Below are 24,401 nucleotides of genomic sequence, written 5' to 3' on the forward strand. Positions count from 1 at the left end.
CACTTTACGATTAAATTAATACTGACGACAAAAGAGTATGTGAGAGAAACAAGGTAAGTGAGGATAGAGAGACAGTTCGGTAGGTAGTAGTATGGTGAACGGTGGAAAGGATCGTGGCGACGGCGAGGATTGGAGGATTCAATTGCTTGGAAAGAATATAATCCGATAATTTCATCAATCAAATATAATGAATAAGAAGATACTCTCTCAGTATCGATCAATCGTGTAACCGATCGAGCCAGAGGGCAGAAGAGAATGGGGTCCCAAAAAGGACGAAGACGGTCATGATATACAAGGCATGGTGTTGAGGTATGGCGCAGCAGGGAAAGGAGACAATGGCGTCTGGTATGCGGCCAAGATCTGCGATCTACGCCTTCTTCAATAGATGGCAGCTCAAAGAGCGCCAGAAGAAGACGCGTTCAAGAAAAACTCCAGAAAAAAACAATGTGTTGGCAAGGCTTTGAGTTCGAGATGGAGGAAGAAGGAATGTTAAGAGGAAGTCGGAGAATAAAAAATTGATATTTGGAAGGGAGGGGAGGGCAAAAACTGTATTTTAATAAAAAAAAAATAGAAATTAAAATAAGAAAAATTAAATAATCAGAAAGGAAAATAGAGGAAAAATTAATGATTCAATGGTTAGCAGCCGGTACAGTAAGTACGGCGTAATTTAGAGGGGTGGGAGGGTTTAATGGGAAAAAATCATAATTAAAATCAAAATAAAAAAAATCCTATGACGGGGCGCGGGAGAGCGGCACTGGGTTTGGCTTTTTGGGGGGGTGGGAAGCCTTGATCGGTCAGGGTAATCACTGGTCAGGAGTGGTCGCCACACTGTCAACGACACTTGAACAACTACAATTAGTCAAGGCAAAAAAAAAATTAAAAAGGGAAAAGAGATCTTCTCTTGGCCTTCTTTCCTTCTGCAGACGCTTGGTCCAACCAACCCCGCCAAGACGGACCCACCCTGTCGCTTTACTCGCCAAACTGATGCATGCTTCTGTTCCTGCGGCTACGTGACGCTGGCTGAAAATTACAGTATTCTTGTCATTTGTGTAAGCTGACGGTGTACTGCTTCGAACCACCTCGTTGAGGATAATTTGGCAAGAAATCCTTTCTCAAGATAGGCTTTCTCAAAGGGAATCTCCATATCCACTGGAAGCGAGATCATCTCGTCTAATTGTCTGAAACTGTGTAGGTTAGCCCTAAGATTCAAAGGACTGAAAGATTGATTGTTACGAGCCGGTTTCACCCATCGGGACCGGACTCATGCCGAGTGAGAGAGATGACTATGAGGCATTTTGGAAAGGTACCCTGGAATTACCTGAAAGGGAAAGGCAGCTGCCGAGCTGACTAACCCGCGCCGGTAATTTGCCCAACAAAAACTTCATCTTGAAAAGTACAGACCGAGTTTATGCTACTAAACTAAACACACCACACACAAATCCGTCGGAGAGTATTATCAGAAAAGCTATAGATCCTATTCTTCTAGAAGACTAATTGCTTGATCCTATTTCGATCTGACCCAAAAAGGGATGCTACTAAATCTCGACAAACTATTGATGGACCCCGATCCATGCTGTACTACTGTAAGTACATTTCACTTCACCCCCACGAGGACGGATCCCAGGGCGGCACGAGCTGCAGCAGCACTCGTACTCCGTAACGCCGTCCCAGATGTTGCCCTATCGCTTGGTCGGCCCTCTTGCTGGACGAGAGACAAGTAATGTAACCGTAAGTTACCCGACCATCGCAGCCCCAGGACAACGACAAAGACAGCCACTGGCACTTGGTTTCAGTGACGAAGGAGATAATGATGAAGAAGACCAGGATGACTCGAATACGCATATGATTATGGCTATTATGACTAACAGGCGAAGACAACTCTCCAAAGTGCCACTCAACCTCGACCGCTATTCTGACTCTTACCTAACTAGTTACTGGTAACGTACCAACCGTAGCTCCGTGTCTGAACCAAGACGGGAAGGGTAATGGTAACCAACCTGAACTCAGTCGAAACTTGACAGCCTGAGGCTACACTCGGCCAAACTACTTTCTTGGATTCAACCGGTCACTAGGACGAAACCGGCTCCCCAGCACTAAATTAGAATCAAAATCAACCCTGCAAACTCTCGCGCTTTGCGCGCCTTCATCTTCGAGTTAAAACACAATTTGGGTCTAGTTGATTTGACTCTCTCTCTCCTTAATCACTATGGCGTACTATTGGTGATATCTTCACTTCCAAGACTTGAATAGTTGATGTTGAAACGAAACCTTCAATGAATCATTACCTACGTTCTCGCCGAGCCCGTTCCTTACTTGACAGCACAGTTCATTCGTTCCTGATCCGTAATCTTGGCTCCTTTTTTCTTTTTTCTTTTTCCCTTTTTTTTTTTTTTTTTTTTTTTACCCCTGCTAATGTGGTAAGTTGCAGTCCTTCGGGAGCTTTACAGAGATACTACATGTAAATACCGTACCTTCGAACTTGTCAAACCTAACATAATTAAAATTAAAAGTACGGGGAAGGGATAAAAAGGTCACGACCGAGGAATGGAAGCTGCAATAGAATCCTCAAGGAATTTCTCGGAGTCGAAGGCCCCTTGCGTTGCGATGAAGTGTTACTTACTTACAGTACGATGAAAGTGCAACCATCCACAGAATCCACGGGTTTGGCCCGATCACCCATCCAACCATGACGCTATTGACTCCTGGATAATGCTACTGTGATGGCCAAGAGTCGCAGCCACCAGAATGGATGATGCTCTCTTCGACTCTCCCTCCCTCTGCCGAGAGAAATCAGTAGTACAGCAGAACAGCACACCCAGAATCGAATTTTGGGGAGGTGTGCTGGAAAACTATTACAGACTACCGGCTCTGGGCATGACATAGGCAGCTCTTGGCTATCCAGCGTGGATGACAATTTTAATCACCACATTATAAATAGGAAGGTGATCTCTGCTCCGAATGGACTAGTCATAAGCAAAGAGCAATAGAATCACTCTAAACAAGTCACTAGGGTGACTGACTGAGGGTTAGAACTCTGCTCTTTCGACCTCCTCATCCACTTCTCCACATTGATCACCGCAGGGATAGACGACTTGGAGAATTCTTCATTCCTCGTTGGGCAAGATTATGGGTCTCTCCTCCATGATATTGTAGAATGTGATTATAGTTCGTAGGGCCAAAATTAGAATAGGATTAGGCATTCATGACAAGAAAGGCGAAGCACAGAGGCAGTGTTGGAGCTCTGAAGATCACCGCCTCAACTTGAGTCTATCTGGATACAGGACTGCCTCCCGTACAGAGTACATGCACAGTACATGATGTGCCAAGTCTCGGCGCTCTATGCGAGCTATGGGAGAAAGTCTAAACGGAGTAAGAAAGAATGGTAATACATTTGAAAGTGGCCAAACCCTGATGCCTTCAAAGAAGACTCAGATAACCTGTCGCATGGAGCATATCAATAACATAAAAGAAACTGAGTTGGTGATGCCTGACCCAGCGAGAGAGGCGGTCAGATGGACTCCCGTGACATCGAATTCAAGCGGAGTCTCAAGGATCTTGGATCACCAACGAGAGAACCAAACGCCGCGGAAATCTTGAGTCTTGGTCAAGCTTCATGCGACTCAGGGATCCCCCCACTTATTCCAAGCCTTACTCGGTTTCTGTGGATTTTTCTTTCTCTTTGTTTTATTTACCCGTTCTTCCGTCTCCCCTCTCTGACTGTTCCACTCAATCTCATTTGGTCCTGTCGTTTCTGTTGCCATCCCAGCAAATCACAATGGTTGGAAACAATTACTCTTCCCTGCTCACACAAGCAGCCACCTTGCCTTGTGAACACAAGAAAAGAACGAAATACGAGCTACTCGGATTTCTAATTTCAGTAAGGTAACTTTTTAGCTTGCCGTCTCAGGGCTGAAAGGGACAGGGAAAGAGGCGGTCTTCTCCAACACAACGCATCGACATTGGACGAAGACTGATTGCGACGCTCGCTCTCCGCACTCAAATTTTGGAGATCCATGTCCTAGTCTGATATACGCAATGCATAAGACCGGGAGGAGGCATCTGACTTCTTGCGGTTAAAAATCCGACCAAAGTTTAACCAGATCGCTGCGGAGTGAGATCGCATGTGGCATTGAGCTCGTGGGCAGACCCTATCGAGCGTCCAACTGGTCGATGCGTTGTGGTCATCGCAAGCAATCAGTCACCGGTCGGCCTAAAGGGGTAGGTCCTACACTATCCCAACCTGTGTGGCAGGACTGCGGACAGAGCGCTATCCACACGGGATGATTTCACACCCCAGCGCCTTGGTTACTTGCCTCCCCAGCCCTTTCTGTGATGGGGATGGGAGCTGCGTCGAACTATCCACCGAGAGGCGACTGGGTGGAGGTCGTGAATTGCCAGTTGTTCGGTGGGTTACGTTAGCTCGTAGGCATTTCGGTTAAAGTCTGGGATCAGGAGATAGATGTTTGGTGGGAAATGGACACGCTTACTGTATAACGGGATGGAGCTATAACATAAACTTAGGATTGGATAAGGACTGCATAAACTCCAAACAGCTTATCAACCATGGGCCGATGGTGGCCGACAGCGGCAGAGACTTAGTGCTGGGGAGCGTTTGTATGAGGCATTTATGGGACTCGTTCATGCTGGTGGGGGAACGGACGTGCACGGGACTCTCTGGCTTCACGCCGGCCCTTTCAGGCCATTCAGTTACGATGCAAGACTGGCCCAATCTGGGTAAGCCTGAGGCAGTCAAGTCGGACAAACCCCATCCGGGTGTATTCCTTCCTGAGGTTCTCCAGACTTGTGTCTGCTATTACAGTAGGAGCACTACTATTAGTAGTATGCATGACTCCTATACGGAGTACACTTCCCCCTCATGCATGGTCAGCTTCCTCCAATCCCCCGGCAACACCCCCATCCATTGTCGAATCAACGAGTTTCAGACTACGAGAAACCCTCCCACTAGTGTGCGAACCAGGACGAGGCAATTCGACCTTTTCCGTTCTTTAGGGCATGACATCTGCATGGTGCTTTTTACATCGTCCTTTTGAGCGGGATAATTATAATCATTATTACTATTGCAGAGTAACCATTGTTATGCAAACAAATCATCGCTCCATTGTCTCACTGGACCCACGATGGTTTTCTTCATCAAACAGCGGTAATGCGAATACGGAATACCGGTGGTAGGTACAGGAGGTACAGTATTTCCCACCGTTCATGGTAATTTAATCTAGACCACACAAGGGGGAATTTAAAAATAAAAAGAAAGCGATTCTTGAAGATCAAAGATTGTGTAACCAAATCACACAAGGAATGACCCTTATTTGACAGCTCATTGGCTAACAAGTGTTTTCCAGAAAACAATAAACTCACCCCCTTTCACTCGGCCCGAATGCCACCGGAATGTACAGTATGTATGTATATGTATGTACATATCATTTACTTTCATCCAGAGGGAAAGAGGAGGACGAGAGAGGAACGAACCGATTGCATATCATGGAGTGGCACAACACTTGATCTGATGATCGACGTTCTCCCCCAACTTTACGGCAATTCAGCACATCTGCGTTCTGTATTCCCACACCCCCTGGAACTTTATGGGCAGCCAAGACCTCCGCCAAGAGCCGCCAAGATATAACCAGTATGTCCCTATGCATTGAGAGGGAAATTGGGAATGCTCTCTCTCTCTCTCTCTCCTCCAGCGACCCCTTACTCCTGCCCTTCTGGCTGGTCATGGCCCATTCCACAGCAGCGCTTGGCAACGTTGCGATGGCTGCGCCTCCCCTCCGTCTCACAGAGAATCCGCCAAGAACCATCTGACCTTCGTCTACTTGCATTCTTCTCTCCTTGCGCGTCCAGTGTGACTGTACTCCGTAGCGAGGCGGTCCTCTTCCCGAGTTACGCTGCCAAGTGCGGCCAAGCACTCCCCCATTCCCAAGATGTCGCGGCGGGCCTTTCCAATCATCTTCTCGGACCCCGCGGAGGCCCCCGTCCTCTTGAGGCAGTGGAAGCAGATCTCGTCGATCCTATGCAATAACCGGCTGTGATTAGAATGATAAATCATCACTACGTCGACGGCTCGGCACGCTGACTCGTTCAGGAGACGGACGAACTGCTCCCGGATCAAACTTCAATAGTGCTGCCTACTGGAGATCCAGACTCATACTGTAGACACCCCTAATGACTCAAATTCTAGACTGGACGCATGTTCTGCTTGGATGACGGCCTCCGACCGGCAGCATGACTCAAGTATGAGCCTCTTCGTCTGTCTAGACTATTAACATTGGCACATAGCAATACAAATATATTGAAACTATGAATCAGTTTATCTAAAATCTGCACTCAGATAAGAATGCATTAGCAAATCCGATGTCTTATCTTATAGACAGGCAGAATACTTATGATAGACATACATACAGATCATATCCACCTTCAATTAATCCACTTCGACATACAAAGTCGAAACCACATCCAAAAGATACTCTACAAGTCCCTACACCAACCAAAACAACTTCAAACAACAATGAAACCACCAAAAACCAACAAAAACTCTCAAGAAGAAATAAGTAAAATAAAGAAAAAGAAAAAGCGAAAAAAATCTAAAACTTCCCAAAAAGCAACCTTCTGGAAACATCGCCCCCCGCCAATAATTTCCGCCTAACCCACCAACTAGTGAGGTGGTTATTCAATCCGCCTTACCACATCCATTAAGTAACGGACCAAATAATCAACAAAAACAAAACAGTCCCATTAGTAACTTCGGTCTTGGAAGACTTGAATAATTGTCACTGTTATGTAATTTTATCCATTCTTTATACGTACAATTACTTTGTGAATAGACTCTGTATTACGCTTACTGTTAGGATGTATTGCGCGGTTTAACAGGATACTATGGAATATGAAATATATCCACCACCACAGTACGTAAGTATATCCATCCTATATGCAAACCACAAAGGTAATAATTATTAAAATAATCATAAGGAATACCTCCCAGTAAAACCATCAAAACATGACAATCTACCATCAACCACCCACCCAAAACAAACAACCCAGAAAACTATAACATATAACATAACATCATAGTCCCCCTCCACCACCACCAAACAGTCAAGTAAGTAAGCATATACTAATGCAAACTATACCCGACCCCATAATAAATGTTACTCACTGCGTCCGTCCACCCGAACAACTCCCAATCGTTTTCTAGGACCGGACGGTGATAGGCAGAAAGACAAATGAAGTGTTGGTCAGATGAATCGAGGAATGATGTCATGGTCAGCAAGTCGAATTCGTAGTCGGGAGTCAAAGTGGCGAGGATTAACAAAGCCTGGTAACTATTTCCGGTGGGTTGCTTGGATGGAGATTCTTCTTCTATTTTAAGGTTGGGGAGTTATTTTCAGTTCATTTATTTTTCTTGATGGTTGGGTTGTGAAGGGAACGGGTTTGTTTGTTTGTTGCTGACGTCAAAGGTGGAAGATGTCGCCGAGGGATTTTGTTTGGGCTTTTTCGTTTGTTGGATTGGTGCCTTGTTCGAAAGCTAGACCTTACGTATTAGGTGTTTGTTTTTGTTGTGCTTTCTATTTCTCATTATGCATTACTATAATAGTGATTATTCTTTTGATGACATAAGGCTGGACAAAGGCTATGTTTCATGGAGACGCCGAAAATAGTACAGCCAAACAAAGGGAATATCGATATTCCATACCAGAGTCACTGCCTTGCGAATGCCCAATATGCAGCCCCGGGGTTATGGAACGTCCAGGTTTAGTACGGAGACCACTGGCCACGTAGAGGGACCCCCTTGGACATGGGGATCTGCTCCTCGTACCGGCTGTCTGTGCTGTTGTGTCGTTGCTGCTTCGCTTTCAATGTTCTCCACCACAGGATGATGATGTCCTTGGCCCAGAGGATTCGGTCTCTTGTCTGCACGACGGCTGCGCATTGTCTAGCGACGTCCCGGGCGACTGTCCGCCGTTGGAGATTCCGGTTCGCGAGGACTTGTCGCCATCTCCTTTGCAAAACTGTCGCTGCGCGAGCACGCTTAGTTGCGGAAAGAAATCGAGAACAGAGGAAGGTGAGTGCTCCCAGTGTGAAGTCACTGTCGAGGATGTGCGACCTTGAAGAACCAGGGGAAATGAGATACGCTAGTGATTGTTAGTGTGCTCCGTGATGTGTATTAACCAGACAACTTACCAAGCTGTGCACTGCATCCCAGCGCCCTGAGGCGAGATTGCAGCGAGAATGGTAGCCCCTTGAGTTCCGTAGACAGGGGTTGATCCCCTTTGAGTATGTAGCTCTCGTACTCATCCACAATGCTTTCGTAAATCTTGCCGTCCGCGAAGCTGGTGCTGAAGTTCTCAAGACGTAGACCTTTCAAACATCCCAGGATAGAGGCCCATTGTCGAAGCAGCGATGTAGCATCGTCACTCTTCCCATACAATCCTTCAAAATCTCCATTGAACCAACCCTCATCCTTGACCAACTCATATCCATACTGAGTGACGGCCTTCTGCTTCAGACGGTTGATCTCCTTTCTCAACTCATACCAATCGACAAGCCCAGCGAGGCTCCATTGGCTGACAAGCCCCCATAGAAGTGCGATGGTCTTCTCACGATGTCCATCGACTATGTCTTCCGCACGGATACGACGAACCAGCTTGTAGGAGCTCTTACTGCAAGCCAAGGCATCCAGAGCAATTCGCACATTGAACAGCTTTACTGTGCGACTGAGGCATGGAAGCTTCAGCCCTTGTGAAAGCGGGCCCAAGCGCTCTCCATCTGCGAGGCTTAAGTCGGTCGGATATAGTAGTAACTCCACAATCCTAGTTAGCCGGACACCGTCTCTCATGTCTACAGCTAAGTTGCTTATCTGGTATTCGTACTCCTGCAGCGCGCTTTGCTCATAGACCAACTGACAGTCTAAATGACCAAGAGTCTTAGTAATGTCTCCGGAAGAGGGCAGAAGAAACCGAGCCAAGGCCTGGATCACAGCGGCAGAGGACTTGAGCTGAGACGAACGAAGAAAAAGGCAACGGGGAAGTACCGTCCCTGGACTTGACATTCCCTTGTCCAAGAGGATGACGATCATGATGCTGCGAAGAACAGTTCGATGATATGTCGTGCCTACCTCTAAATCGCTGGAGCTGAACTCTCTAGCATATCGCTCCATGTCTTGGTTTTGCAGCAAAAAGGTATTCAAGAAATTTTCTAGACCTCTCTTGAGTGCTCTCCCATTGCCAGAGTCCATGTCAGGATGGCTATGACTGGTCTCCTGGTCCAACTTGTTATCGGTCATCCTCCTTCCTGTGACTGTCTCCACCGCGGCTCGTAACGCCCGCGGATCATATGTTTGCATCCAAAAGTCCAAGAATCTCCGCTTCATTCCCACATCCTGCTGCAGCCGGTCATTGCGTACAAGCACATCCTTCGGGATACTCATGGCACCATATAGCAACGATGCTTGGACCCTCTTATAAAGATGTGCAAATGATGTGGTTTGGTAGAGCTTGAGCAGCTCTTGTCGAAGCACTGTTGGTTCTTTGAAGCTTAAACTCTCATTGGCTTGATCGAAAAGCCCATTGGCCAGTTGGGTTATCATGATCTCCTGATGGGAAAGCCAGTCCTCTTCATACAACTCCGGGTTTGTGATGTCCTCCTTCACCAGAGGATACTTGTCGTCAATGTGTTTCGATTTAGGGCGCACTACCGAGTCTTTGGAGGGATTGGCGCGCATCTCAGAGTTCCTCAACGTGTTCGCAAACGTCGAATTCTTTGAAACTGACGGGGTACGATTGACGTTTGTTCTTCGCTTTTCTACCTTGCTGCCTCGTGCATGGACAGATGGTGTTTTGGCATTGTTTCTATTTTCTCCTGTCACTGTTCGCTTTATGGTCCCGTTAACAGGCCTTGCTGCGAGTGGATTCATCGACTTTGTAGAGGGGTATCCACGCAGTTGAGTTTGTGCGGGTTTCGAAGCTGTACGAGGGTTTTCAAATTCGTCATTGATCTTCATGGACTGAGAAACCTTGCCCTTCTCCTTGTCGAGAAGACAAGTTCCAGGGGGAACATTTTCTTTTCCACCGTTCTTCCCAGCAATATCGACGTGAATACAAGGTTCCTGCTTGACTTTCGCGCTTGGTTGAAGCGGAATTCGTTGCGCGGATGAAGCCAAAGAACGTTTTGCCTGCCGCTTCCTAGCAATCTGTGACTCCAAGGTGTTAACCCGAGTGTCCTCCGGGACGTAATACTGAACATTGTTAGACTTGGCAGGGCTTGATATGCCCATAAACAGGCTTGCAACCGTGGTGTCATCCGTCGGTATATACACCGTGTTGCGGCGCACGTCGGTCCTCAAAGCATTCTTCGATGGAGTTTTACGTCCGTTTTCATTAATCTGCATCAGAAGCTCCCTGTTCTTTTGGGCGTCTAGCTTTGTATTTCGCAATCTCTTCTCGGGTTCTCCCAGTGGCTTCGAATTCCTGGGTGGACTAGCCGTGGAACTGGCCTTCGGACGGAACCTTTGGGCTGGTTGGGCTAGTAAAGACATCTTGCGACCTGAAGGGGCTACTGCTGGGCGGGTTTCCCTTCTCCTCGGGTTGGCTGTTTGCACGAGATTCTGTTCACCATCATGGTGGATAGCGAAAGAGCTGCCGGTCTTGGTCCTTCGGCGGGGCTTGACTCCTGTTAGAAGCGGTGCTTTGATCTCGGTGGTGAACTCGATGTTGGCCGTCTCGTCACAGTTTTCCAAGCTATCCTCCCACAGCTTGTTAGACGAGCTATCTCCTCCGCTGCCCCGGTCAAATCGAGAGAATCTTGATGGGCACGGGGTGCCGACTTCTCCTAATAGACCTGACATGGTACAGTTGAACAGTGTCTAACCGATCTGAAGTGAGTATGGTGCAATATAAGGCATAAGACCTTATAATAACATGTTTCTAGTTGAATGTTTTTGAACTGAAACAAAGCCTGTGATATCGTATCGAGGGGTACGTAGTTAAAGTAAGGGGCAACGCGGGGGCGAACAACCGGTAGTGCTCGGAAGATCGTCGCGTAGAAGATACGGTTTGTTGATCTGCTATTTTGGTAGCTGAAATTGTACCTTTCGTTGATAAGGCAAATGTAGCTAAATCTTTATTGGTTTACGGAGGTTGGAACCGTGGGTTGCGAGGTATGAAGATGGGGACGCGATGTTGATGGTGTGGTTGCTGGTGCAACGCATCGCTGCCTGAGGCATCATATAGTGTATGTCTCAGTTTGCGGCAGCTGCTGCCATTGTTTTTGTCTGAGCAGCCATGGCTTTTATCCGTGATGTACCTCGACTGTTGTGCTTTGCATAAGAGCTCATGATCTACAAAATGCGGATATAATGCCCTTCAACAATATATTTAGGGATCTCATCCTTCCACAGGGCAGCCGCCCAGGTAGAGCGGCGGAGGCTGCTAGGCTTTCCCTTATTAATCTCAAACACTGAGCATGGCAAATCTCTAATCTACAGAATGAGCCCATAGAGGACGTCATGGGGTCACATGCAGCCAGGCAAGGATTGCGTTGGTCAGACTCCCACCTGCTTTTTCTTGCCAGAGAGAAATGTCCTCGTCTTTCGCAAATCCTTCTACGTGTCAGGTGTGTCCTGTGTATTTAGGCGGATGCCCTGTGGAAGGATGAGACGCCTATATTTAAAGATTTTGAAGGACCTGAGATCATGAAGGCATAGATAATTAATTCCTCATAGAAGACAAAATACTTACAACTCGCGTATAGTTTAGAGGCTATAAACATGATATTGGAATATTTCGACCCCTTCACTCCTGAGATCTTAATCCAAATCTCATCAATGACTCACGTTGTTTTCCAGCCCAAAGTTCATAGCTGGATTTCAACTGAGACACTCTGAAGAACCGATGTTATTTTTCCATATGTAGATAGTTTTCCACGCATCAAATACGGTCTCGGATCCTTTCCAAGATTCGCTTTTCGTCTTTGTCAGACTCCTCCCACTCTTTCTTGATAACCTGCTCGTGCTTTACGCTCCTTGGTTGAAACACGGCTTTGACGGAAGAAGGACTATATTCGTCGCCAAGATCAGCGTCCCCTTGTGCAGATGTGATATCGTAAGCCCAGAGCAGACGTGAAGTAACGATCAGTAAGCTGCCCCGCGCGAGTCGGTGACCAGGACATATTCTCCGCCCAAAGCCAAAAGCGGAGACAGGAAGATCAGGGTTGTTGAGATATCTATCAGGATTGAAGGCTGCGGGATTGTCGAAAGTCGCCTCGTCCATGTTCATCCCAAACTGATTTGCGACTACCGTCGCACCGGCAGGGATACGGTAGCCCATGTACTCATCGTCTTGTATGACTGCATGAGGGACTCCGATTGGAGAGATAGGGCGCCAGCGAAGGAGTTCAGACACGATTGCTCGGATGTATGGAAGTTTTTCGAGGTCGTCGGGTGACGGCAATCGGTCCTCGCCGACAACGGAGTCTAGCTCCGCTTGTGCTTTTTGCTTCACCTCTTTGTGGAGCACGCATACCATAATTAATATCTCCAAAACCATCTTAGTCGTATGAATTCCAGCCACGTAAAGTTCACCCAGGGCGTAACAGACATCTTCCCAGGGGAGCTCTTTGGCTTCACTTCTCTGAGAGACCTCATGACTCCAGTTCCAGCAGTCGCCCCCAAGTGCAATGTTGCCGCATTCGGTATAAACTTCTTTGGTCTTATAATGGAGCTCCTCTGCCTTTTTTCTCCAGGTCAAGAAGCAATGTGGGAGCCAGTCGAGCATGGGGAAAAGGTCAAGTAAAATCGTCCCAAAAGAAGCTTTCTGAAGGACGAATGTGGCCATTTCATTTATTTGATACAACATCTTATGGTCGCTATCATCCTTTCCTCTTCCTTTTCCGTATACAAGCGTGAACATGATGTCCGAGGTGTAGCTGAGGAAGGCCTCTGAAAAGTCGTTCGTGGATAAGAACTCATGAAGAAGGCGCTTACTCTCGAAATCCTGGAGTTGACGATAGGCAGTAGATGCCCTTTCACTGAGGAGTGACGAGCCCAGTCGTCTATGGAGTCTCCACTGGGCACCATATGGCATGAAAGCAGATGCCAGCCCCTTGTGCAAGTACTTGTCCAAGAACTTTGACGCGGGGCGCGAGCTGTATATACTTGCTCGTCGCTCCAGTAGGTCTTGGGCTGCTCGACGGCTCCCCAGAATGATAAATTGCTGGGCGCCAATCTTTGCACTCACTATGGGGCCATATTTTTTATTCCATTTCTGAAATGTTTTAGCGATGTCTTTCTCCGGAAAGGGCCCGGAAAGTAATGTTGGGCCTGGAGGAAGTGGAAGTTCGGATGCATTCAAGCCGATGAAGCGCCTGAGAGGGGTATAGAGGAATAAAAGTGGCGCTAACAGGCAGAGGCCGATGATCAGTTCCATATCCTATCCCTCACTCTTATCGGAAAGAGTAGAAAATTGAAAAGAAATAAAAAAATATCTCGTAGGATGTAGAAAGGGATGAAGTCTACTATCTGTCAAAATAGCCGCGAAGCACAAGGTTTCTCCCCAGCTTATAGACAGAGCTGTGCCTTTTCACGGTCCAGCCATTTTCATGCACGTCCACGTCAAGCTGCATGTAACTATAAGGGAGTTACAATTCCAGCGAAGAGGATAGGTGGATGGCTAATCTGGCTATGACGAGTTGGTTAGGGAGCAGCGCTTTAGACGTCGCCAAAACTTGGTTTGACTCGTTTACTGGGTCAAAAACACGGCATTTCGGTGAAGTCCCGAATCTGATCCTCGAATGAAGTTCATGATAAATGTATAGAGCTGAAATATGCCGATCTTCATTGGATAATCTAACTGAGGCTGACTTTCACATAAGGTTCGGGTCTGAGATGTAAAGATTGCGCCTGTAGCTTAAACAAAGTCTTAGTCTGCCTTGACGAGATCCTCAAGAAAAGGTACCTTTCACTTGGAAGTATTATTACTGCTGTTGGGATACGATTACGAAGAGTTTGTTCGCAGCGAAAGTTCTCCACTTTGAGGGATATTGAGTGGTTTGCATATATTGCTTCATCTGGCTTAGTCGGGCCCTTAGTCATTTGGCCCGTGACTTAATCGGTAAATTAGGTTGGGACCGAGATTCAAGGTATCCATCAGTTTGAACTCTTCGAATATTCGGTGGAAAAGGCTTCCTGTTTAATTTGTCATGTGGTCTGACCATTATCTTTGTAGTTTGAATGCAGGGATATTTAAATTTGGGATAATCGGTCTTGAAAGTTGTTCCGCGGAAAGCCAGTCAGGTTGTGCCTCGATATGCGATGTCTATATTAAATTGCTAATTTCTAAGACAGCAAGCAGAACCGAAATATTAAACCCGGCACGATAACAAATAAAAAGGTACGGAGAACCTAGTTTATAGTCAACATGAAACGACAGTTTTCCGCCTAGTGGTGTTGTAGTAGTTAGGTAGTATGATGCATGGGCCTCGGCCAACCCCGCCGTCATCCGTCGGCCTTCACAAGACACGACGGCGGTTACTCGGTAGGACTTTTGCAAGAGAGCTGTTTCATAAGGCGTAGTGAGATTTGATGGTGTAGTGAGGAGAGTTTCAATTGGAATATTTACAGGTCTGACTCAGATACAACCAGATATAAGAAAAACAAAGCCTCGTGGTTGTCTGTACTCTGTAGGCAAAACAATTTACTTAAAGGGCTTTGACCGAAGAGCCCCGTTGAGAAGGGGGACAAAACCATAAATGGCCCAGAGTGGCTTAGTTCAGTGGACCCGTGAACACTGGCTTTAAACCTGTTCCGAACGGTGATCCGGTCTCCGATTCGACAATCGACGCATCCAAAACCTCCCCTTCCCCAGACACACATGGACCGGATCTTCAACGTGGCTCACTGTGCTTGCACTATTTTTACACTATCTGCCAGGGGTAAAGAACCTGGCTTGAACTCGAACCCACGCCCGCTGTGAACGTTGAATTTCCCTTTGTTTATCGGCGCTCTTTACCCTCCGAAACACATCTGAATCCCTCCGGTTGTTCCGCAATTGATTGTTGCCTTTCTCACACCACCACGTCCGCCACATCGCGCTGTTGGACTCTTACCCGGAGATGATCCTTCTATAGTCCGACTCCCATTACGTTCCTTACCATTTCCCTTCTTACGCTCCTTATAATACTTTTAAGAAAACGAAGCCATCGCCGCCGCCGACCAGACCCAGCACCGAGCAGCCCACATTACCCGCCCCCTCCCTATCGGCTAAGCCTACGGCATGCCCACCGATCATGGAATCTCTTGTCTATGAAAACTCGCCTTTGGCGGATTATCTCCAAGGTGAGATCTATCTTTTCATTCCATGAGTTTTGTGATACCTCTGGTTTTCGCGTCACGGAGGTCTAATGCGCACTAGGGGAGGGTGAGCACGACCCAAGCTGGCCCGTTAAGGAGACAGAGAATAGCGATATTGCCTCCGAGTCCACAGCGGCGGACTTCGCACCACGAGGAGCGTCAAAATTCCAAGAGCGGATCCGGAATAGGCTCCCCAAACCACTAGACCTGAGGTCTTCGCATCAAAAAGCGGCCCTAGGCAGACTTTACGACGCCTGTACGGTATGGGTTCCAATCACGTCGTTGTATTAACCATGATCACCCTTAGGCTGATGAGGTCTACAGTCAGCGTTGAATTCGCGTGTTGGACGAAGTGATAATGAGAGGTTTCTGGAACAATTCGGTTATGTCATCGTCGCGTCGCAGTTGCTGAACGAGCATAGCGCCCCTTCATATGCTTCGGCTGCAGATGTGCTGTCCAGTTCGCGCTCGGCCGATCTTCCGTCAATCTCCTCAACTTTCGGACTACAGGGTGCCGTTGTCACAGCTTCGACATCCTTCTCTATCGCTTGGTTGTTACACTGGAGTCGTCCTCGAACGGGCTCAGGTCTGAACCCTCGAAAAGTTGGCGTACTGTTAGTCTTGGTACCCGTGATCGGGGTTCTGTTTTACGCGTTCGCTAAACGACAATGGCTCAAGTATTTGCGGCATCAAGCTGTGGATGCGGCGGGATTTTTCATCGGCAACGCTCAAGGGTTTGATTCTGCTGCTTCGGCATCGGTCGTGTTCATACAGGAGGTCGAGCTAGTCTCCAGAGGCTACCGCATGTAAGTCAGCATTTCTCTTATTCCCCATCGGTTAAGCGGAGGATTTCGATATCTAACCCAATCATAGAAGCACGCCGTTGCCTCCGATATCCAGACTCGAGGACCAAGCGCAGACACGGCGATGTTTGAGACTACGTCGGACTGTGTCAGAATGCTTCTACGCCTTGTTAAAACGGTATTTACAGGCACAACGCTCTTTGCAACCCGTTACAGACAATGACAACCTGGCCAAATATTATGACATCTACGATGTCTCGGAGGAAGAGCTGGCGGAGGCTGAATTAGCGCTCGCTGAGCGGGCGACTGAAGATCAATATTCCTTACGCGCCCTTCGCACCCTATTCGGACGGTTATACATCGTGAGAAAGAGCATACTCTGCTGCCTATTGGCTTTGGGTGCTGATGGTGGAGGATCCGACATCGCGCGATGGACCATCGCTATCGAACAAATGCAGGATCTGGCCGAGGTAACCGGCAAAAACACAGAGAAGATGACCAACATTCTCAATGAGGAAGACAGTGAGTACGAGAGCGCACCTGTCAAAGACCTCACTAACCTATCTTTTAGGCAATCAAGTTCCTCGTTCTCCCTTACCTACAGCCTCTCCCAATAAGGAGCATATCCGTGCGCAATATCGGAAGCTTAACTCTCTCTCACAAGCAATCCGTGCGCTTCACGCAAAAATGCATCTCATCAGAGAAATGTCTAGCGCTAGTCTGGAACAAACAGATGCCGATGAGAATGACGAGAATGAAGCGACCCTTGCTTCTCACTATGAATCAATCGGGACGGACATTAAAAACCTTCTCCAAGAATGGGAGGATGGTAAAGCTGCCATGATCAGTAACACTCCAGACAAGCGATTGAACGTGGATCGCCTTTCAAGACCGTTAAGTGAGTGGAAGCTGCCGTCATCCCCCACTCCTAGCCTAGGCGGTGCCACCGCGGTGGAAGGTAGTCCAGCCGACGCGCTTAAAGCCTTGAATGGTGAAAGGCCGGATTCCAGCATCATTCATACCATCGATGACGAGGAAGAGATTTTTGAAGCAGTGGCTCTCCCAGCCCGTAGCAAGAGACAATCCTTGACGAGAGAGGAGCGAATTGCTCGGGTCAAGGAAGACCGAGCAAAACAAGCAGCGGCACGTGAGCGCCTTGATGCAAACACCAACATGCTGAAGGAGCTTGAGATGGTTATCAAGCAACGACCCCCAGCGGCTTCGAAGCGAATAACTAGTATCTGATACCCACATACCCCCTCTACTTTGCTTCTTCGCGTCTCCTATAATATCTTTTTTGTACCCCTACGTACTCCTGAATCCTCTTATCTGGAGTGAACTGCGACAGCTGGTCAGCAAACCATGCAGGTTGATACCCAATATATATAGAGTGGACTGGTGTCAATGGCGTTTTCTGGGCTGGACTTTTATCTTTCTTTTGGTTGTACCTTACGCCTGGGCTGTGTACCCTTTCGTTATCGCTGTACATTTTTCTTTCTTGCTTTCTTTTTGTTTCATTGTCCTTTTCTTGTATTTCAGCTTGACGCGCTCTTTTGGCAAGTTTCATTCTGTATTGTTCCTCGCTAACACTGGCCCACTGCCAGGTAATTTCCTATGTAAAGCTTGGGAAGTTTTGTATATAGTATATAATCATCCAAATGAAAGACATTCTTAAGCAGCTAATCGCAATTGGTAATAAACTTGAAAAGAATCATCCTGTGGGTACCTGTATACCAAGGCCTAGGTTATTGGAAGTAGTACTAGTCTTGCACCCTTACGTCAAAACCAGGCAGCAAAGGCTAACCCGAAACGTACATATCAGCCTAAGGCATGACGCGCGACCCGTGAACGCGTTTCCCCACTACGCGACCTCACCTTGTGAAATGGCAATTTCTCCTCTACTTGAGTTCTTAACTTCTCCCAATCCACCTTCTACTTGTAAGTCACACAAGAGTTTGGAATCATTCATTGAACAAACCAATTGATATATACAGGCTGAAATCCAGAATTTGCCTGACATTAAATTCCTCACCTAATTCTTTCACCTCTCACCATCACACGCACACAACACACAGATCAAGAGTGGGTTTTTCCACATGTTCGTTATTTTCGCTGAATTGCTATCTAACTGTTACCTCAGTGTTGGAAGCTCGCCTAGAACAAGCCTCTCTCCTCAAGCGCGTATGTGACTATAGTCTTCAGATAAGCCCTGCACTGTCACTGACCTAGGCCACGATCATTCAGGTTGTCGACGCTATCAAGGATCTGGTGCAGGACTGCAACTTTGACTGCAATGACTCTGGTATCGCCCTCCAGGCCATGGATAACTCCCATGTAGCCCTAGTTTCCATGCTCCTCAAGGCCGAAGGCTTCTCCCCATACCGCTGCGACCGCAACATTGCTCTCGGTATCAACTTGGTCTCCTTGACCAAGGTCCTGCGGGCTGCTCAGAATGAAGACATTCTTACTCTCAAGGCCGATGACTCACCGGACGCCGTTAACCTCATGTTCGAGAGCGCTGAGACCGACCGACTAAGCGAATATGATATTAAGTTGATGGACATTGACCAGGAGCACCTGGCAATCCCAGAGACCGAGTATGCCGCTACCGTCGAGATGCCTTCTGCAGAATTCCAGCGGATCTGCAGAGACCTGAACGCACTTTCCGAGTCTGGTTCGTGAACCTTATTCATTTCCATCGCCCAATACGTCCAGACTTGGGACAGCTATACCCGTGCAGTTACTGACTAGCATTTCAGTTGTCATTGAGGCTACCAAGGAAGGTGTCAAGTTCTCCTGCCAGGGTGACATTGGCAGCGGATCTGTCACCATCCGTCAACACACCAACGTCGATAAGCCCGAACAGAACGTTTCCATTGCTCTCTCCGAACCCGTTGCCCTCACTTTCTCCCTCAAGTACCTCGTCAACTTCTGCAAGGCTACCACTCTCTCCAGCAAGGTGAGCCTCTGCCTGTCCCAGGAGGTTCCCCTTCTTGTTGAGTACGGTCTCGGCAGTGGTCACCTGAGATTCTACCTCGCTCCTAAGGTAAATTCCTATGCTTCCTATCTTTTAGAAAAGGAGAGGACGCTAACGTGTCATAGATCGGTGACGAGGAGTAAATTAATCAAAATTAAAAGCCAAACATACCACTTACGACGAAGGGGCAGGAAATGATTTCTTTGCGGGTTTCTTTTTACATTCGGAAATATCCCACGTTGACGGAACAAAGGATTTTGTTATCATAATATCCCAGTTAGATATGAAGCGATTGTTTTTTTCACATTTCCATTGGGTATTGGTGACTTTAATGCAAGTACACTTTCATGATGAGCATGGGACGCAGCGGAGATACAAAGTAGACTTCGCAGGGTTTAAGATATCATACGAGCAGGAGTATCTACACTACACCGGACAAATCCCAAGAATAATCATCAAGAGCCAAATCAGTTCATTTCTAGAGCCTATATCCCTTCCAATTCTGGTATATCACCCACCACCGATACCTAAAAAAATGAAGGCAACGGGACCAAAAAGGACCCAACCCCCAACAAATTAGCCAGGGACACACCACTCTTCCCAGTCCAAGATTAGCCACTCACCTAGAAGAAAGAAAAAAGAAGCACCATCCCAACCAGAATGATCGGAATCGAATTCTACCATCCCCTCCTCCCCCAGAGGAGAAAGAGAGGTACAGCATGCCGCGTATTGCACTAAAGTGTCGCACAAGCATTAGCCCGCACACACAATCTTCGCAACGACTCTCCCATGGGGAAACCTCGAACAAAAGTCCGAGCCCCGATGTTTCTGATGCCAATTGCAGATGTGCGACATGCCTCCGACCGGAGTCAGAGGCTGCCTTGATTCACACCAGGCCCTTGCGGGCAGTACCGGCTCCCCCATCTCCCGAAAGAGATGAAAAGAGCGGGTTACTGGGTTTAAGTGAAGATTCCTCCGAATTTCTCATTTGCGGGTGTTCTCGGGCCGTTGGGGGTCAACGGTCGAGAGATCAAGTTTGACCTTGATCGTGTGTAGCAAAGAAACGCAGCATTGGTTGGGATGGTGCTTGGGAGGAAGAAAAATTGAGATCGGGGTTTGTTTTTGTGGGTTTTATAGGTGGTGGAGTGGGGGTTACCGCTTGCTGGTTTGGGTTTAGTGGGGTTTTGTTTGCATCTACATCTATATCTACTGAGTATACGGAGTATACAACTCATCGATCTTTTCTTCAGGGAGATTTTGCGTTTGGTACTTGATTGGAGAAAAATATTACTTTTTTTAAATTGAGACGTTAGTTTTGGTCTTGTTGTCCCCATCATGTACGCTGACGATCAGGACTGTACTAGTTCCTGGGCCTTGGGATGCTCATGAGTACTCGTAGTCAAACACAAATCGGAGAACCGAGCAGCATGGCGATTCTTTTTGACTAGAGGAAGACTCTAGTAGACTGTAGCGATACAGTATTGTAGTTTATCATAATACTAACTACGCTATAAGCCTACACCGCGGATAAAGCGGAGATAGTGACCACTCTATCAGTAACCCCGCGGAGTTCTCGATCAGCAAATGTCACACTGATTCCGTGGGAAATAGAAGATGTTCGTTGACCTTGTGTCTTTAGTTTGGTCAGATATACTAATATTTGAACAGGGTTAGCTCCAGGATATTCCCTGTTAATATACCACAGTCACCAATGCAGGTGGGAAAGCTTGATATCGACAGGACTATACCGTCACGAATGCACCAACGAGAGGGACCGGAAAACGATTACTTCTTACCCGAACAAGAGACCCCGCATCGACGCCCCGCACCAGATAGAATGACAGGATTCCTGTTGACTTATTTTCGTAAGCTATGTTGTGACTCATTATCGGCATATAAATACTACACTATCCCCAAACCCCAAACTTGAAGGCCATCACAGCAATTCCTCCAACCCGAGAACACAATGTCCGGAAACCCTACGAGTCTAGAAACAGATGAACGGGCAGCATACCTGCTAGACGCCCAGAACAAGGCCATCCAACTCTTTGACGAGATCGAGCGGGATCTCCTACGCTCCGGCGTCGGTGAAAAGCAACTAAGCAACGAGATCTACGAGCTGGCCCAACGACACGGAGTGCGAACCCACTGGCACAAACGGGTCATTCGCAGTGGCCCCAACACCTTGAAACCTTTTGCTGAGAATCCCCCGGATCGCATCATCCAGCCCGATGACATCCTGTATGTCGATCTAGGACCCGTCTTCGAAGCCTGGGAAGCGGACTTCGGGCGCACCTTTGTCCTTGGAGACGACCCGCATAAGAAACAGCTGCGCGATTCGCTCGAGCCCGTGTGGAATAAGGTCAAGTCGCGCTATCTGGAGAACACGGATATGACCGGCGAAGAGTTATATGAGATTGCGTGTGATGAGGCGAAGCAGTCGGGGTGGGATTTCGGTGCTGATATCGCTGGGCATATTGTTGGGTCTTTCCCCCACGAACGCATCCCGAAGGATAGGGTTACTCTTTATATTGCTCGCGGGAATAATCGGCCGATGACTTCTCCCGGAAAGGATGGGAAGAGGCATCATTGGATTTTGGAGATTCATCTTCATGATCGCGCTCGTGGACATGGTGCTTTCATGGAGCAGCTTTTGACTGTTGGGTGATACTGATTTTCCGGTTGGAGAATGGGTGTGTAGGATGATGAGATGATTAGAAATTTTGTGTCTACAATACTTGAGCTTATCAAAAAATATGGCCGGCTCCGGAGTCTCCCTCCATTGAATATTTCGTTGATTCCGGACACCGCAGCCGACAACTGGATAGCATATGTAACTGGCCTATAAGCGATGATTCTCATGTGTTGGAACGAGACCATAAGTAATCACATCTTCGGTCATTGTCAAAAGTAATGGAGCTATGGAATCCCTCATCTACCATAAGCATCGACTGTTTTGTTGAGTGATTTCATGAGAGACTCTGTCAACGGATATTGAACTTTCTACAAAACGTCAACGAAGTCCAGCACTCTCAGCAGCTTCAATGTCGAAGCGTCTTCCTGTTTATTCGAAACTGAGCCTGCCTCCAACACTATTCCCATTGAGGAAAGAATTAGGTAGTATCAAAATATGTGGAGTTGAGTACTCCACAGCAAACTACTCCGCAGGCACGAGTTATCATTGCCGAGAAGTTGACTCCCTGTTTATCTTAAATCCTCTTTACTTTCCTTACATGGCTTGATAGGCTTCCTGCGACTTTTACCGTTCCCAGAGTCAATCATGGCACGATTTTGGGGGTCAATTGCATCAATATCCCTGCTGGCAACCGCTTTTCCAGTCTGGTCCCAGCAGGTTTCCAAAGTCCAGTCTGTTGGTGCCTCTGTCTGGACCAGTAGCGGCCTCATCGTGGGCCATGCAGCGCCTCAGAGATCCAATGTCTCCGAATACCTGGGAATTCCCTACGCTACGCCGCCAACAGGTGATCTGCGATTCGCACGTCCAGTAGCATACCATTCCAATTCTACTGTGCGCGCAAGTGCCTACGTAAGTGAGGTGTTAGTGGTTTGTAAATGAGCTTTTCAGTTAACCTTTCCATAGAGCCCGTATGTGGAATCAAGTCCTCCAGCTGATTACTTGAGCAATAACATTTCTGTACACCAGAGACTGTCCTGCCAATATTGGAACGACCCCCGATGATTACCCCGGTTTTACTCTCCAGGCCCAAAAGATTATCCAAACATTTGCTCAGCAGTTAGGCACGCCTCAGAGTGAAGATTGCTTGTATCTGAACGTGTGGACCAAGCTTACAGCGCCTACCTTGAAGCCCGTGCTCGTCTTTATCCACGGAGGTCGTAAGTACATATCCTTCTCTTTTGCATCTTCTATAATGACTGAAGTCCTCCAGGGTTCTCCTTAGGTGGTGCGCACAGCCCATACTATGATGGTCAAGTGATGGCCGACGAGCAGGAGGTAGTGGTCGTAACTTTCAAGTCAGTTGTCATTATGAATATCTATATCCATATCCATTGACTAACAATCGAAAGCTACCGATTAAATATCTTCGGTTTCTCTGGCGCACCGGGGTTCCCCCAGAACGTAGCGATACTCGACCAGCGTCTCGCAGTGGAATGGGTCCATCGCAACATCGAAGCATTCGGTGGAGACCCCAATCGCATCACAATCTTTGGGCAATCAGCCGGGGGCGCATCGGTCGATTACTACTCCTACATCTGGACCGAGAAACCTCTCGTCAGCGGCTTCATCTCCCACTCAGGAACAGCACTAAGCTTCAAGCCCAACACACCCGAAGAATCAGCCAGCTACTTCTACCACGTCTCTCAAACCCTAGGCTGCGGAAACAGCACCACTGCCACAAACCACATCATCCACTGCCTCCGCCAACAACCCTACAAATCAATCCTGAAAGCCGTCGCCAAAGTCCCAACTGCGTCTTCCCCCGTCCTCCCCCAACCCGTCTTCCACCCAACAGTAGACAACATAACCATCTTCAACAACTACGCCGAAAGATCAGCATCCGGAAACTTCACCCACATAGTCAGTCCCAGACCTCCAAATCACCCCCAACAAGAAAGAAGCAACTCATAACTGACTCTCTTCCCCCCAGCCATATCTGGTAACCAGCAACGCCAACGAAGCAGGCTACTACCGCGTCAGCGCCTACGCCGCTAACATCTCCCACCCAGACCCCGTCTGGAACCTATTCAACCAAGCCGCCTTCACCTGCCCCTCGGGCCAAACAGCAGCCCACCGCACCGCAGCCGGCGTGCCAACCTGGCAATCGCGCTACTTCGGTGACTGGGATAATCTCCGCCTGTACCCGTTCAGCGGCGCATATCATGGCATCGATCTCCCCATGGTCTTCGGCACTGCGAGCAAGATCAGCGGGATAGCTGATTCGGAGAAAGAACGCGAGTTCGCAAGGTATATGGCGTCAGCGTGGGTTGCTTTTGCGGCTGATCCTGCGGATGGATTGAGTCGGTTTGGGTGGCCGAGGTATGATGAGAATGGTGAGTTTGGTTTAACCCTTTCCTTCTTTTGTTTCTTGGGCTTTGGGGATGGGAAGCTGATTGTGGTTTATAGAGGAGACGCTCGTGGGTCTTGCTTATGGGAATTCAACCGCGGCGAGGTTCTTTGTTCCTTCGGAGTTTGAATGGGGTTGTAAGGAGTTGGATGGTGGTACGATGCCTGGGAAGGGCGCTTTTTAGTTAGGTCTTGGTGGGTTGATTACCTTGTCGTAGT

The 24,401-nt window shown here is 47.9% G+C and overlaps 5 protein-coding genes across 5 annotated transcripts; 3 read left to right on the plus strand and 2 right to left on the minus strand.

The window, feature by feature from the left end:
* Nucleotides 1–6,753: 6,753 nt before the first annotated feature.
* Nucleotides 6,754–10,861, minus strand: sha1 (putative calmodulin-binding protein Sha1; the record flags this gene model as incomplete). The annotated part of the gene is made up of 6 exons (XM_023235061.1): nt 6,754–6,791; nt 6,861–6,892; nt 7,042–7,142; nt 7,175–7,340; nt 7,835–8,150; nt 8,200–10,861. 6 exons carry the CDS (start codon nt 10,859–10,861, stop codon nt 6,754–6,756), a joined length of 3,315 nt encoding a protein of 1,104 aa, XP_023090117.1.
* Nucleotides 10,862–11,942: 1,081 nt separating this feature from the next.
* On the minus strand, nt 11,943–13,439 carry AO090003000845 (cytochrome P450; the record flags this gene model as incomplete). Its single annotated transcript, XM_001819924.1, has 1 exon — nt 11,943–13,439. The coding sequence occupies one exon, from the start codon at nt 13,437–13,439 to the stop codon at nt 11,943–11,945; it is 1,497 nt and encodes a 498-aa protein (XP_001819976.1).
* A 3,219-nt stretch (nt 13,440–16,658) lies between these two features.
* AO090003000846 (proliferating cell nuclear antigen) lies at nt 16,659–19,284 on the plus strand (the record flags this gene model as incomplete). The annotated part of the gene is made up of 5 exons (XM_023235063.1): nt 16,659–16,686; nt 18,305–18,345; nt 18,409–18,838; nt 18,924–19,210; nt 19,267–19,284. 5 exons carry the CDS (start codon nt 16,659–16,661, stop codon nt 19,282–19,284), a joined length of 804 nt encoding a protein of 267 aa, XP_023090118.1.
* Nucleotides 19,285–21,107: 1,823 nt separating this feature from the next.
* Nucleotides 21,108–21,809, plus strand: AO090003000847 (M24 family metallopeptidase; the record flags this gene model as incomplete). The annotated part of the gene is made up of 1 exon (XM_001819926.1): nt 21,108–21,809. One exon carries the CDS (start codon nt 21,108–21,110, stop codon nt 21,807–21,809), a length of 702 nt encoding a protein of 233 aa, XP_001819978.1.
* Nucleotides 21,810–23,093: 1,284 nt separating this feature from the next.
* Nucleotides 23,094–23,747, plus strand: AO090003000849 (uncharacterized protein; the record flags this gene model as incomplete). Its single annotated transcript, XM_001819927.3, has 2 exons — nt 23,094–23,131; nt 23,186–23,747. The coding sequence occupies 2 exons, from the start codon at nt 23,094–23,096 to the stop codon at nt 23,745–23,747; spliced, it is 600 nt and encodes a 199-aa protein (XP_001819979.3).
* Between the last annotated feature and the right edge of the window lie 654 nt (nt 23,748–24,401).

The sequence above is a fragment of the Aspergillus oryzae genome, chromosome 2 (genome assembly GCF_000184455.2).
Source record: "Aspergillus oryzae RIB40 DNA, chromosome 2".
NCBI lineage: Eukaryota > Fungi > Ascomycota > Eurotiomycetes > Eurotiales > Aspergillaceae > Aspergillus > Aspergillus oryzae.